The sequence below is a fragment of the Dipteris shenzhenensis genome, chromosome 11, assembly GCF_047967505.1.
Source record: "Dipteris shenzhenensis isolate YYH24624 ecotype China chromosome 11, Dip_SZ_1.0, whole genome shotgun sequence".
Classification (NCBI taxonomy): Eukaryota; Viridiplantae; Streptophyta; class Polypodiopsida; order Gleicheniales; family Dipteridaceae; genus Dipteris; species Dipteris shenzhenensis.
Window position 1 is genome coordinate 47054109 of NC_141606.1, and position 14270 is coordinate 47068378.

Below are 14270 nucleotides of genomic sequence, written 5' to 3' on the forward strand. Positions count from 1 at the left end.
TCACAATCGAACAAAGGAAGGCTTGAGGTAACCTTTGTTGAAGACCTTTTGACCATGGGGCTCTTCTAGTTCTTGAACAACTACAAAGCCGTTGCTTCGTTCTTTCACCACCTTGTATGGTCCAGACCAAGTGGGAAGGAACTTCATGTCCATTTGGTGGTCGAGCCTGCTATCAAAGCATAACACTAAATCACCATCATTATAGTACCTTTCCCACCCCTTACCGATTTTGGCATCCATCCATGATTTTTGTTAATTTTTATGAATCTCTGCATAATGTTGAGCTTGTCGACAACAAAGTCTCATCCAACTTTTCAAGCTGCACCAATCTAGCCTCTATCCTTTCATCTTCAGTCATTTGATGCTCTCACGCCAACCTTAGACTAGGAATCTCTATTTCTAGCGGCAAAACTCCTTCAGTGCCATATACCAACTCAAAGGGGTATGCCCAGTGGACGTCTTGTGAGTGATGTTGTATGCCCATACTACTTCAAAAACTTTTTAATCCCACTAGCTATGATGTCATGCGACCATCTTACACATTGATTTGCATAAGAGGCCATTAGTTCGCTCCACCTGCCCCATAGATGCAGGGTGGTAGATGCTAGAAGTGTGGTGACTAATGCCCATATGAAGGGTGGTAGATGCTAGAAGTGTGGTGAATGATGCCCATATGGTCCATGAATAGCCCAACTGCTTCATTCAATAATGGGATCTCGTGGTCTGACACTATTTCAGTGGGCATTCCAAACCTGGTACATATCCGTTCGAAGATGAAGTTAGAAACCACTTTTCCATTTGCACTAGGGAGGGCCATGGCTCCATCCCACTTGGTGACATACTGTGTGGCCACTAAAAGGTATTTCTTCTTGCAAGTTTTCATAGGCAAAGGCCCCACAAAATCTATTCCCCACTTTTGAAACGGGTGAATTGACATGACCAAGTGGTGTTGCCTCGGTCGTAAATCTTTCCTGCCAAAAAATTGACAAGGCTCACAAGTTTTGCAATACAAAGCAACATCTTTGAACAAAGTTGGCCAATAGTATCCTACATGCAAAATTTTTGTGGCAGTTTAATCTCCTGCATAGTGCCCTCCACAAAAACCATCATGGTAATGTTTCAGCACTTTGGGCACTTCATCTGCATCAATAGCTCTCCTCAACACTCCATCAAAGCCTTGGCGATCAATTTAAGACTGAGAGTCTTTGGGTTTGGATTTGAAGCTCCTAATCAATGCTTGCCCATCTCAATAAACTGCCCATTTGCCTGCCTTGCGTGCTTCCTTTACCTTGGTGAGTTCACTGTTTCTTTGTTTGAGCTGGAGCGGAGTGAGCTCCTCAGATATCCAAATCTTTGTACCCTTCAACTTATGTGTTTGTCTGAGAATTTTGATTCTTGCTACCTTCCCTCTGCAATACATTTGTGCTTGTGTGTAGTTTGACAGACATTGCAGATATCATAGGGAGAGATTAGGGAGAGGAAACATAGAGAAATATTTAAAAGAGGAAATTAAACAAAATGAGGAGAAAAAATAGTATGAAATTTTAGAAAAAATAGAATTTTAGAAAGATTTTAGAAAATTTTAGAAAAATAGAAAAATATTAGAAGGAAAAATATTTTTACTTAAAAATAGATTTTAGATTAGGAAAAAAAGGAGAGGGGAAAGTTGAGAAAGAGTTTGAGGGAAATTAGAAGAAAGAGAGGGGAAGGGTAGAGAGTGTGGGAGGAAGTTTCATTTGAAGAGCAAGAGAGTGGAGAGGTAGTTAAGAAAGTTTTACCAAAGGAGTAACAAGGGAAAGAATGTAAGTTGCATAGAAAAAAAGGAAGAGAGAGAGAGAGAGAGAGAGAGAGAGAGAGAGAGAGTGTGTGTGTGTGTGTGTGTGTGTGTGTGTGTATGTGTGCGCGCGCTAGTGAAATAAGATCAAATATGGTATTAAATTATATCCTATTGTATTATTTTTATATTTAAAATAGAATATTTGACCCATTTAGGTCTATTTAAAGCAAGTTTTACTCATTAGAGAGAATAATCATGGACACCCCTTCTTAGAAATATCAAACTGGGTAATACGATCAAAGAGGTTTGAATGGGATAAAAGAGCTCTATTTCAATTTTTGAAAGGTTGAAGTAGCATAGTAGACCCATTAAGACCTATTTTAAAAAGGTCTAACGCTTAGAGACAATACTCATGAACATGCTCATATATGTATGCATGCATGTATGTAGGCCCACTAAGACATTTTAAATAGGTTTAACCCGCTTCAAGACAATACACTCACGAACATGTTCTTGTATGGATGGATGGATGGATGGATGGATGGATGTGTGTGTGTGTAAAGTAGCATGCTAAGACCTATTTTAAATAGGTTTAACCCACTTAGAGACAATACTCACGAACATGCTCTTATGTGTATGTATGTATGTATGAAGCGCCTTGTACTGGGAGATGTGGACCAAGGCAAAGTTTTGGGCTGCGACTGGTTGGGTATGCATCCTGATCTGCCTATCTATAGTGCCAAAAAGGTGCCCAAAATATTTGAATCTACCACGGTCTGGTGCACGACCGCTTGCCTGCGTTGGAGATCCACGTCAAACCAAACTCGGGACTTCTTTATACCAAGCGTGTATTCAGCATTGGAGTTCCATGCGCCCCGGATACAATGTTTGGAGAGATTTGGAGCGTTCCATCCGTCTCCTTTGCTCACAACGTTTTGTTCATCTCCTTGCTCACATGTTAAGAGATAGAGCATAAGGGGAAAATCTGTCACCCTTAATATATGGGTCAGCATTTGGAGCATCAAGTTGTTTGCCATCGCCCTACCTATTGCTCTACTAAATTTTGAGCTCTATGGCTCTTGCGGCTTCCTCATCTTATGGTTTCCATTCACTCTATAAGCTTTCCTGGAGCGCAACTGCTCTCTAATGAAACATCAATTGCTCGATCAATTTGCATGACTGCACCAAGCATTCATAACTCTCCCTTCCTGGCCATGGATTCATACCTCCCCCTTCTTGGCCATGGATTCCTTTGCTTGACTATTGCAGGAGGTCTCACGTGGCAACTATGTTGCCATGGCAGCTATACTTTGGGAGCCCCATGGATGATAAGATTCGATGCTTGCATCGTTGGATTGCAGAGGATCGCGTAGAAATTGTAACACTGTAGAAATCTAAAATGTATATATTCCATATGGACCTGGATGGCGACGATCCTGGAGGTGTGAGCAACAAGCAAACACACGGTTTTACATGATGAACAACCATCATGATGGTAGAGGAGGAACTAAGTGTGTGCGTGCTCATGATCAATAGACATCACGGTGGCAAAGGAGGAACTGAGGAAGGTGGAGCACACGCACAGAGTGCACATTTTTGCATGAGAAGGCGGTTATTGCTACGTGAAAGGGAATAGGAAGGAAGGAGAGGAGCTATATGAAAGACATGTGGCACAACCTTTGATCGACACCTCACTCCCTAAAACAAGGAATATAAGATAGAGGTGCAATCCGAACGATCACTAAGTACCAATAGTACACACCTCTACCTATGTGTCTCTCTGAGCATCAAAAGGTAGAGGTTGCTAGGTAACCTAGCTAGGTGCACCCAACTTGGGCATAGGTTAGGGGGGTGTGCCAATATCCTAGAATAAATACCAACACAATTTGTTTTATTTTGAGAGCCAACTTTGCTATGTAGGCACTTACACCAACACAATCTATTAAGGTGGCAAGGCTAGTGTTATAGGTCCTCTTGGGGACACCCTTGCCAAGACTGTGCACTAATAGCACATTTAACAAAGGCCTATGGTGTGTTAACGTCAAGGCGCACAAACTACCTAAACCTAACTATTCTCATAGTTCATGGGGCATTGAAAGGACCTTACAAGAGAGGACATTGAAAGGCATTGAAAGGACCTTACAAGAGAGGACATTGGGACAACTGAAACACATGCCCCACATTCAACCACGTGGGACCATTGTTTGAGACCCTACCTCCACCTCATACGTTGGAATCTGGCCCCTTTTCTGCTAATAGCCTTGCTGCTTGCTCTTCTTTGTCTCCATGCCTTGCTAAAGTCTCTCCACAACCTACTCCTACAAATCACCAATATTTGTGAAGGTCGAACTCTATCTTTGCTACTACACACTTCCCAACACTCTTCAATCCATCACATCATGATCTACCTTGGAAGACAAGCTCTCTAAGCTACTACAAACTGCCAATGCGTGGCACTCTCTACCCTCATCAACTAATTCCAAGCCACTTGTCTCCTCTATTCAGCTTGCTACCTCATGTTTCAGTGTATAGCTCACCATGCCTTTCTCACACTACCGTCAAAGTTATTTCTCAACCTCATTCCCACCTACTGATAATCGCTTGACAAAAACTTCTCTGTAGAGCTCCTTGTGCTATTTTTTCGAGCATAAATTCTTGTCAAAGCTCTCATCTTACAAAATCTACAATGAATGCTTGCTGTGCTACACCTTGTCCAACAACCTCTTGCAAAATCAACCATTGCTCGGAGCAACCCACTCTATTGGATGGAGCTGCCCAATGCAACGTTCAACTAAACTACTCCCTCTCCTATAGACCAGTGCTATGTTCCATCAATCTAGGCCCTAGTTGACCACACTAATCAAATTTGAATGGGCGTGGCTCACCCATGTTGAGACTGGTACCTACACGTTCAATCCTTGTGTGATTGTCTTCATCCCTAGGTCTTGTTTAGGTAAAACTTGAAGGTGGATTGTATTGGAATAAAATTCCCATAGGGGGCCCCCACGTTGACCCCTCGATGGATGTGGACTTAAATCGTTAATCATGGATTTCAAAGAAATAGTTGACCATAAGGTAACACAACCCCGAAGTGGCCAATTTTATGCCATCATATGCAGCTATAGAGCTAAAGGCACAAAGCATACATCAACATTGTCTCCATAAAGGGTCACAAAAAACCTTGGCAGGAAGCCTAGACATGTAACTAAAATGATATCGCAAGACCATGTAGCCATATTCATCCGAACAGAGCTTAACTTGCATGCCTTATGAAACTTTGTCATTGCATAGATGGGTAACTATTTAACACTGAGCTTGCATGACTATATGCAAACTTTGTGAGTCTTCTGGTATCGTGCTTCTCAAAACATAGCATTTCACCTAAGTGCGCATTTTGGGCATATTTTGATTGTCAAAAGCGATTGATTTCTCTCATGCCAAATCCAAAGATCTCTACTTCCTGTAATAAATTAAATTGGAACCAATCGGTCTATCAAAAGAGAGCGTCAAAACTGCAAAGAAATCCACATTTCCAGTTTTAGTTATCAAACCTAAAGCTAGATGGCACGGTGGTACTGTACAACAGATTGAGATTGCTTTGCAGTTGTGCTAGACAATGGCAACTTGTTGACCTTTGCACAACATAACCTATTGATATACCACAGGAAACCTTAGAACACACAGAAAGTGCTCTTAGCAAAAGTCGCTACTAGCTAGTTTCCAAACCTCCTAGATTTGAGAGCGGTACTTAGATTCACACCCATGGACATGGCTGCAGGCAGCTTTGAGTTGCCATGCTTCCCGTCGCACAAAACTCACTCTGCCAACCAATTTTCCATTTATGCTATGGACCAATAAAAGCATTCATAATACTAACAGCCTCTTCTGGTGCCTGCTGTTCAGAGGAAGCCCTCAGCCTGCAAAACCAATGGGTAATCTTTTTAGGCACACAGCAAGAACAACGCACTAATGTTCTGCAAATCCATGCCCGCTGCCCATCATCATCATTCAGAATACTAACACTTGACATACCATGACTTTCCCACTATGAATAAAAGAGTAAAAGAGAGAACAGAAGTTGGAGCATAGACTATAAAGCCTAAAAGGCAACGCCTTCACCATTGGTTTCCACTCACTCCAAATTGAAAATTGAGGACTGTTGCTACAAGGAACACTCAAATGCTCAGCATTATATGATCAATGAGCATGGCCTATTACTGCTCAATGAGATGTCCAGATGCAACTGTGGGCAAGTCATATATCCAAAGGATCATAGAAGGTACAAAATCAAACAGTCAAAGGAAATGTGAAACGACATCCTGAGCTATAAACGAGCCTCAGGTCAGCAAAGCAATTCAACACCTTGTACACTATGAAAATCTCACTAAGAGATAGGACAGACAAACTCCTTACATACCACAATGTACAATCAATTAGACCCTGTAGCTGAAACAGAGGTTGCAAAAACTACCCCGTCATGACAATTTTCATTAAGCACATATTTGTACATCATGGTATACCCGAGTGTTGGAATGGTCACCTCCCCATCTGTAAGCCCCCATATGAGGAGAGCGTGGGGGAGGGAGACCTTGGGCAGGATGTGCCCCAAAAGAAGAATCAAAGAGATGGAGGGTACCCGGAGCTAGCATGGATCTGCGGCAGCAAAAGGCGAAGCAGTAGCCAGCACAAGGAACCCGGAATAAAAGGCGCTGACATCTACAGGATGTACGGCTCTGTACGGAACTGGAAAAGGGCCGGGCAGAGGAGAAGTTATGGCAGGATGTGCAGGCGCAGATGTGGAGCAGCAAATAGGGCTGCTAGGGGGCAGTGGCATGCTTTATATAGGGCCAGGCCCTTGCCTTGATTGGAGGGCTAAAGGCCCTAGAAGTGTGGGCCAAAGGGCCCTAGTTTTGTGAGCCCTTAAAGGGCTGGACCAGCAGCAGACTGGTCGGCCAGTATGAAGCTGGCTGGTCGGTTTTTTACAGCAGGCCTTAGGGCCTATAAAAGGAGAGGCACTTGCCTCATTTCATCATCCAGCAGCCAGCAGTTCCAGGGCAGAAAGGATCAGCAGGAAGCCTACTCTCTGGGCCTATCTACAGGAGGTGAGAGAGTGCAACAGGTGCTGCAGACTTAGCTCTAGGGAGAGGCTGGACCTTGGCTGTCTTCTAGGGCAGCAAGGTGCTGAGATCATCATATCATCTGGAGCAGAAGAGCCTCAGCAGACTGGAGCAGCAGATCAGTACCTATAGGACCTACATCCAGGAGGTGTATAGGAGGCTGAAGAGCTGCAGACAAGGTGAGTTAGGGCTGCACACCTAGGCTGACCTCCAGGGCAGCAAGGTGTAGAGATCAAGTCTGGACAGGAAGTCTACAGACGCTTCACAAGGAGCACGCGGGCTCGAGTCTAGAGATAGCCAACAGATAGGAGAAGTACCTTGTGGTAAGATCATAGGACCACACCATTGGTGGGACTCTGGATCTATCTCTTTTGTATTGTGTCCATAGTTTTGGACGGAACTATTTTATTTTGGTGGTTTCTCTATCTGGCTGGTTCATTGTCTATTGATGTCAGTCTGCACATCTATTTTATGCACATAAGTTAAGAAGTGTAGGCCATCTTCTGGTGGTTCTAGTGATGCCCTATAGGCCATGGTATGTGCCTTGTAGGCATAAGTGTAGGCACTTATAGTGTTAGTGCCTTCTAGGCCACATAGGACACTTAGTCCTATGTGACACCTAGGACACTTAGTCCTAGGTCTAGGTACAAGTACTTTGTACTTGTGTGTTTTCAAGTTATCAAAGTTTTTTGACATGACTACCTATCCGTCTCGTACCTGCACTCTCTCTCTCTCTCTCTTCGTTTCGGACCTTCAGTGGTATCAGAGCAGGTATTGCTCTTGTCTTCCACCTCAAGTCAACCCCTGAGTCTCCCATTGCTCATTGGGAGTCTGCTGCACTGCTGGTCGTTACATTTCCAGTCTATTCGAGGCTCTTCAGCTCCTGTCCAAGATCCAGGCATCCAACTTCCCAAACCAAAGGTGTAACTGCATTCCCTTCCGTACAATCGTACGGAAGGTCTGGTGCCTGTAGCCGTACTGCACGTCGCCATACCTGCGCGTCACATCGCCGTACTGTACGTCCGTGTTGCACGTCGTCGTACTTGCGCGTCGCATCGCCGTACTGCACGTCCGTACCTACATCGCCGTACCTTCAGTGGTACCTGATCCGTACATGTGATCCGTACTTGTGCTGCCGGTACAAACCTGTACCTGCAGTACAAGTTCTACGCAGATCCCCGTACCTTACCTGCAGTACAAGTCCTACGCAGATCTCCGTACCTTCAATGGTACACCGAACGTCCATACAACAGTACTTAAGCTTACAGTACAGCCGTACGTTGTACTTGAGCTGTCTGTACAGCTTGATTGCAGTGCATTGAGTCACATTTGCATGGACATTGAGTCTTTTTTGCAAGATATTGAGTCAGATTTGCAGGACATTGGGTCAGATTATCATACCTTGGGTCACATTTGCAAAATTTCAAAATTTGGGGCTTTTCTACATTTGCCCTCTTTTTGGCCTATTTGCCCTCAATAAATTTGGGGCTTTTGCCAAATTTGCTGTTTTTGCAGTGAACATTGCCTGTCACAGTCACATTTGGGTCAGATCTGCATTTGCCCTTTGATTTGGGTCTCAAATTTGCAGATATTTGCTGTCATTTTTGGGACAGCCAGCTTGTTTTTTGCAGTGATAGCCTTGAGGCTTTTGGGTTTTCAGGTCTTTTTCACGGTATCACAGTTGCTATGGCTGGGAACAATCAAGATTTATTTGGAGTTCTTCATGAAGATGATAAGTTGGATGGCACCAACTATCCGATGTGGTCTTATCTCATGAAACATATTCTTGTTGCAAAGCATTTGTGGAATATTGTTTCTGGGGCTGATCTTAGGCCAGCCAATGCTACAGTGGTGGTTTCTACTGCTGGTTCTTCTGCAGGGGGTACTCCTCCTGATGCCTCATCTTCTAGCACCCCTACTGCTGCTCTTCCAACTCAAGAACAGTCAAGATGGGATGCAAGAGATGCAAATGCACATTCATGCATTGCTTTATCATGCAAGAGAATCATTATTCCACACATCCGGTCTTGCAGGACAGCAAAGGATGCTTGGGATAAATTGGCTTCTCTCTATCAAATACGCAATGAAGCTTGAGTTGCATATTTGAGAAGGCAATTACAAGAAGTGAATATGAATGAAGGTGAGTCAATGGATGCATATTTGACAAAGGTCAAGGACCTCATGGAACAGCTTGCCAACATCGATGAGGTGGTGCCAAATTCACAGCTTGTCAGTACCACATTGAATGGACTGCCAGATACATATCGAGAGTTTGCTACAACCCTTCGATTAGTGGCCATGGGTAATCCAGACCACTATTCTTTTGACCAGCTAGTTACTTTGCTTTTGCAGGAAGAGCAAAGTAGAGCTAACAGACAAGCTATTATTCCTGATCATGCATTTGCTTCACAGCAGACAGGAAGAGGCAAGGCTTCCAAGCCTATGGGCAAGCCAAAATCTGCGCACAGCAGCTGCAATTCCTCTACGCATAGCAGCTGCAATTCCTCCCATACATCTAAAAATACAGCAGATAAGGGAAAGAAGAAAAGATGCAACTATTGTCGCAAGCCTGGACATGACATTTCAGAATGCAGAAAGCGCATTGCTTCGGAGAAGAAGAAAGCAGGATTGACAGTTAATGCCTCACATGCCATTGAATCCCATGAGCCAGCAGATGCTTCACATGCACATGCTCTTCAGGATGATTGGGCATGGACTGTCCATTGCTCATTTGATCCCTCCAAAGCTGATGCACTCTTTACTGCTAATGATGCTCAGTCCTGGTACTTTGATAGTAGTGCTTCCAAGCATGTCACATCTTGCAGACAGTTGTTTCATTCTCTAGCTGATGCACCTCGAGGGGGGACTGTTACATGTGCTAATAATGCTTCATATGCTGTAAAAGGAGTTGGAGATGTGCAGCTCACATCCATTTCCAGCCATCCTGTCACTCTGACAAATGTTCTTTTTGTGCCTGGCATTGAAGTCAACTTGATTTCAATTTCAGCAATTGCTACTTCAGGTTTCAGAGTAATTTTTGATGGCTACAGATGCCTAGTATATGATCTTCGTGATGACAATGCCATAGTTCTCACTGGCACTTTGCAAAAAGGGCTTTATCACCTTGATCATCATCCAGCTGCACTTTCTATTGAAGCATTGGCTATTTCAGATTCACAACTTGCTGAAACTCATCTTTGGCATGAGAGAATGGGCCATCTCAATTATAGAGCTCTTGCAAAGCTACATTCACAACAGATGGCAAATGATGTACCTCAGACTCACACGGTTTCCAAACATGTGTGTGAGGGTTGTCTTTTGGGTAAGATGCATCGATTTCCTTTTCAAAGGAATTGTCCAAAACTCTCACAAAGGGAATTGCAGCGAGTACACAGTGATGTCTGTGGCCCAATGAGGACAAATGCCATTGGAGGATACAAGTATTTCATGACTCTCATTGATGATTTCACAAGGTATTGCTGGGTATATCCTTTAAAGGCCAAATCTGAAGTTTTCTTATGCTTTCAGAGATGGCTGCATATGGTTGAGAATGAATCAGGAAACAAGCTTGTCACCCTCAACACAGATAGGGGGGGTGAGTATATGTCAAAGGAGTTTGATGCATTTCTATCCTCACGGGGCATTCACTCATGCACTACTCCTTACACTCCTAAGCAGAATCCTGTTTCTGAAAGGAAAAACAGGTCCACAATGGAGATGGCCAGATGCATGCTTAAGGCCAAGTCTTTGCCCAATAAATTTTGGCTTGATGCAGTAATGTGTGCCAACTATGTGCTGAATAGATCACCTACACGGGCATTAAAGACTATTACACCTTATGAAGCATGGAAAGGCACGAAGCCTTCACTTTCACACATGAAAGTTTTTGGGTCTCTTGCATATGTTCATGTACCATCTCAGCTGAGACATAAGCTTGATGATAAGGCAATCAAATGCATATTCATTGGTTACAGCCAGGACAGCAGAGGGTATCGGTTATATCAACCAAATACTGGGAAGATTATTGTCGGTAGAGATGTGATCTTTGCTGAACATTCAGCTTCTCCTCTTGTGGACTGCAAAGCAAAGCCAGATGTTGACATGTTTGATGCCTTTGAATCTTAGTTACCTCTGCCATCATCAGAGGAGGATTTTGAGCAGCAACATGAGCCTCCTGCAGGCCCTCCACTAAGCAATAACCAGCCACAACCTCATGCTGATTTGGAGGTTTCTTTTCCGGCACAAAATGATCCCATTACTCATGATGCAGTCATTGAAGAAAGAGCTGTCAATAGACAGCAAAGGCAAGTTCCCAGATGGCTTCTTGATACATTGAGGGACAGCAAACAAGATCAGCCTTTTGCTGCTCGGACAAGATCAGGGAATAGACAGCATGGTCACTTTCTTGAGTTTGCACTCCTTGCTACAGCTTGCAATGAAGAGCCTTTGTGCCATAAAGATGCTTTTGACAGCAAAGAGTGGATGGATGCAATGAAAGCTGAGTTACAATCTATTGCCAAAAATGACACATGGGAAATAGTAGATCTCCCACCTGGCAAGCATGCCATTGGAACGCGGTGGGTCTACAAATTAAAAAGGAAATCTGATGGCAGCATAGATCGATACAAAGCCCGTCTTGTTGCAAAAGGGTATGCCCAACAACAAGGCATTGACTTTGAGGAGACATTTGCTCCCACATCCAGGATTACTACCATTCGATGTGTCATTGCCATTGCAGCCCATCATCATTGGCAAGTGCACCAACTTGACATCAAGACCGCTTTTCTTCATGGGGATCTGCAGGACGAAGTCTATGTCACACAACCTCCTGGCTTTGAGGTTGTTAATTCTGAAAATAAGGTATGCCGGCTTAGAAAAGCCCTTTATGGTTTGAAGCAGATGTGGAGATTTGTTGCATCCTTTGGAGATACTTGAAAAGAAATGGCAGAGTATTTCCATAAATTTTGTGGTACTACCACAAACCTCTGAGAGCATCATGCAAACTGGTCGTGGGTCGACTCAAGAAATTTTCATGGTTCAAGACTACAAGAGAATATTTCAGAAACTCAGCTTGCCCACTTGTCTGTGGAAAAGTTGTTAAGCCTGTACGGCTTACAGACAAATATTTAGTAACAGAGTGAGAGGTTCGATCAGACTCTTGAAGATATGCTGACTGTTAGAAATGAAGTCCCACTAGAGGGTATCCCGCAACGAAAAACTGAAATATTGAGCCCAGGAATTACACGCGAAGTGTTTCACTACAGAATCACTTCTTAGTTTTTGTGTGCTTCACAGCCATAGATGTGTGTGCAAGCCCCTAGCCAACTTTTCCTATTAAACCCCCTGGTGGGGCACATTTCTTGAGGATTGGCTGGCCCTGCCTGGCCATGTGGCAGGCTGCCACTAGCCCTGCACACGTCTGCCCAAAACTGAGCCCCAAAAATAGACCCAAATCATGGTGCCTCCATCCTGCTATTGTTTCGTACCTGATATGAAAGACAAGATTATACTTCCTAAATTCAAAGGTGATTCTACCTCTCCTGAGGAATTGGAGGAATGGCTCAACAAGATGGATGACTACTTCCTTCTATATCCAAAGGGTGATCAAGGTAAAATCAGATTTACTGTTCTTCATCTGGAAGATTATGCCCACTCTTGGTGGAGGCATCTACAGCAAGAAGGGTTAACTTTTAATGCTTGGGATGAATTCAAGGCTGAAATGCTTAAAACTTTTATATCTCCTTTTACTAGGGATCAATATATTTGTAAGTGGTATGATCTTACTCAGCAAGGATCAGTGAAAATTTATATCAAACAGTTTTGGAAATTGGCTTTATTTGTTCATGGTATTGATGAAAGAGTTAGAATGCTCAAGTTCATCCATGGTCTGCACCCTAGTATTGCTTCAGATTTTGCAGCTCAAAAGCCCAATTCTCTTAAAGAGGCCATGCAGTTGGCAGAGCTTTATGAACCCAAATACAATGGTAAGGAGAAGACTTTGGATATTGGTCACTTTGGAATTAAACTTATGGTCAAAGGGGTTTCCAATGATGAAAGCAAACTTCTTGCACCTGCTACAACTTCTTATATTTCTAGGTTCCCCACAGTGTATGGCAGTGGCATGGAACAACCTAAGGCTTACAAGGCTACAGATGTAAAGGCATCCTTTAATCCCACTCCAAAGGATGATCTGAGTGATAAAAGAAACAAGTTGGTTAAGCAGTTATCTCAAGCAATTATTGATGACAGGAAGAAGAAGAATTTGTGCTACCTTTGTGGTGAGAAGTGGACCCCTGAACATAGGAATGTGTGCAAAGCAAAAACAGGAGCAAAGTTTAGCTTGATTCTAGAGATTGATGAGGATTTATCTCCTAATACTTCTGCAGCAGAATCTGAATTTCATGAATATCAAGACTGTGTGAATGAAGGCCTTGATGATGATGAGGATCATAGTTCCAAAAAGGGGACCACCTTTCCCTTTGATCCAAGTGGGTTATCCATGTTTGATACCACTTATGGGTGATAGTTTGCCAAGGTGCTCAAATAGATCTAGACAATGGAACATTGAAGTTGTTGAAGGATATGAGGATGAGATCCGAAATTCTGATGGAAATGATGCTGTGAATGATGATAAGTGTATTGGGATACACAATCAGTTGTATACAGCATATCTCCTGATGTTTTTATGGGCTGCAAGGACTCTCAAACCCTTAGGTTAAAAGGAACAATCAATAACAGACCAGTCCACATTTTGGCTGACAGTGGGAGCACTCATAACTTCATTAATGCAAAGACACTTCAAACAGTGAAGTTATGCCCATCCACTTTGGATCATGGGATCAAAGTTGAGGTGGCTAATGGTCAGCATTCCCACAGTAAGCAATATTGTCAGGCTGCTCAAGTGCAACTTTCTCAATACTATACTTTTCAGGGAGATCTATTTGTCTTGGAAATGGGACCTATTGACATTGTCCTTGGTTGTGGTTGGTTGAGAACCTTGGGAGAATTCTCTATGGACCTTGACAGACTATATATGAAGTTTAAGCATGAAGGTAAGCACATCACTCTGATGGGTCACCAATCTCCTAAATTGTCCTTAATTTCTGCAAGAAGAATGGCCAGAGACCTCAAAAGTGTTTGTGGTGTCTATGCTATTCAGTTGACCAAGTCTCAAGAGGGTCATGGGTTGTTGGTGGAGGATAAAGACATGCAGTCCCTATTACAGCAATACTCTAATGTATTTGCTGATCTTCCCAACCATCTCCCTCCCATGAGAGATGTGGATCATGCAATTGTGTTGGAGCCAGGATCTAAGCCAATCAACAAAGCTCCATACAGACTTTCTAGAGCTGAAAGGGAAGAGGTGGCAAGGCAAA

General features: G+C 43.3%; 1 protein-coding gene across 1 annotated transcript in view; it reads right to left on the bottom strand.

The window, feature by feature from the left end:
• Positions 1-5213: 5213 nt before the first annotated feature.
• LOC147897091 (uncharacterized) overlaps positions 5214-14270 on the bottom strand; it is a 38261-nt gene continuing 29204 nt past the window's right edge. Inside the window, exon 4 of the mRNA XM_087381787.1 lies at positions 5214-5694. Coding sequence (XP_087237913.1) covers positions 5690-5694 — 5 coding nt within the window. The 3' untranslated portion in view covers positions 5214-5689. The remainder of the gene's footprint in view (positions 5695-14270) is intronic.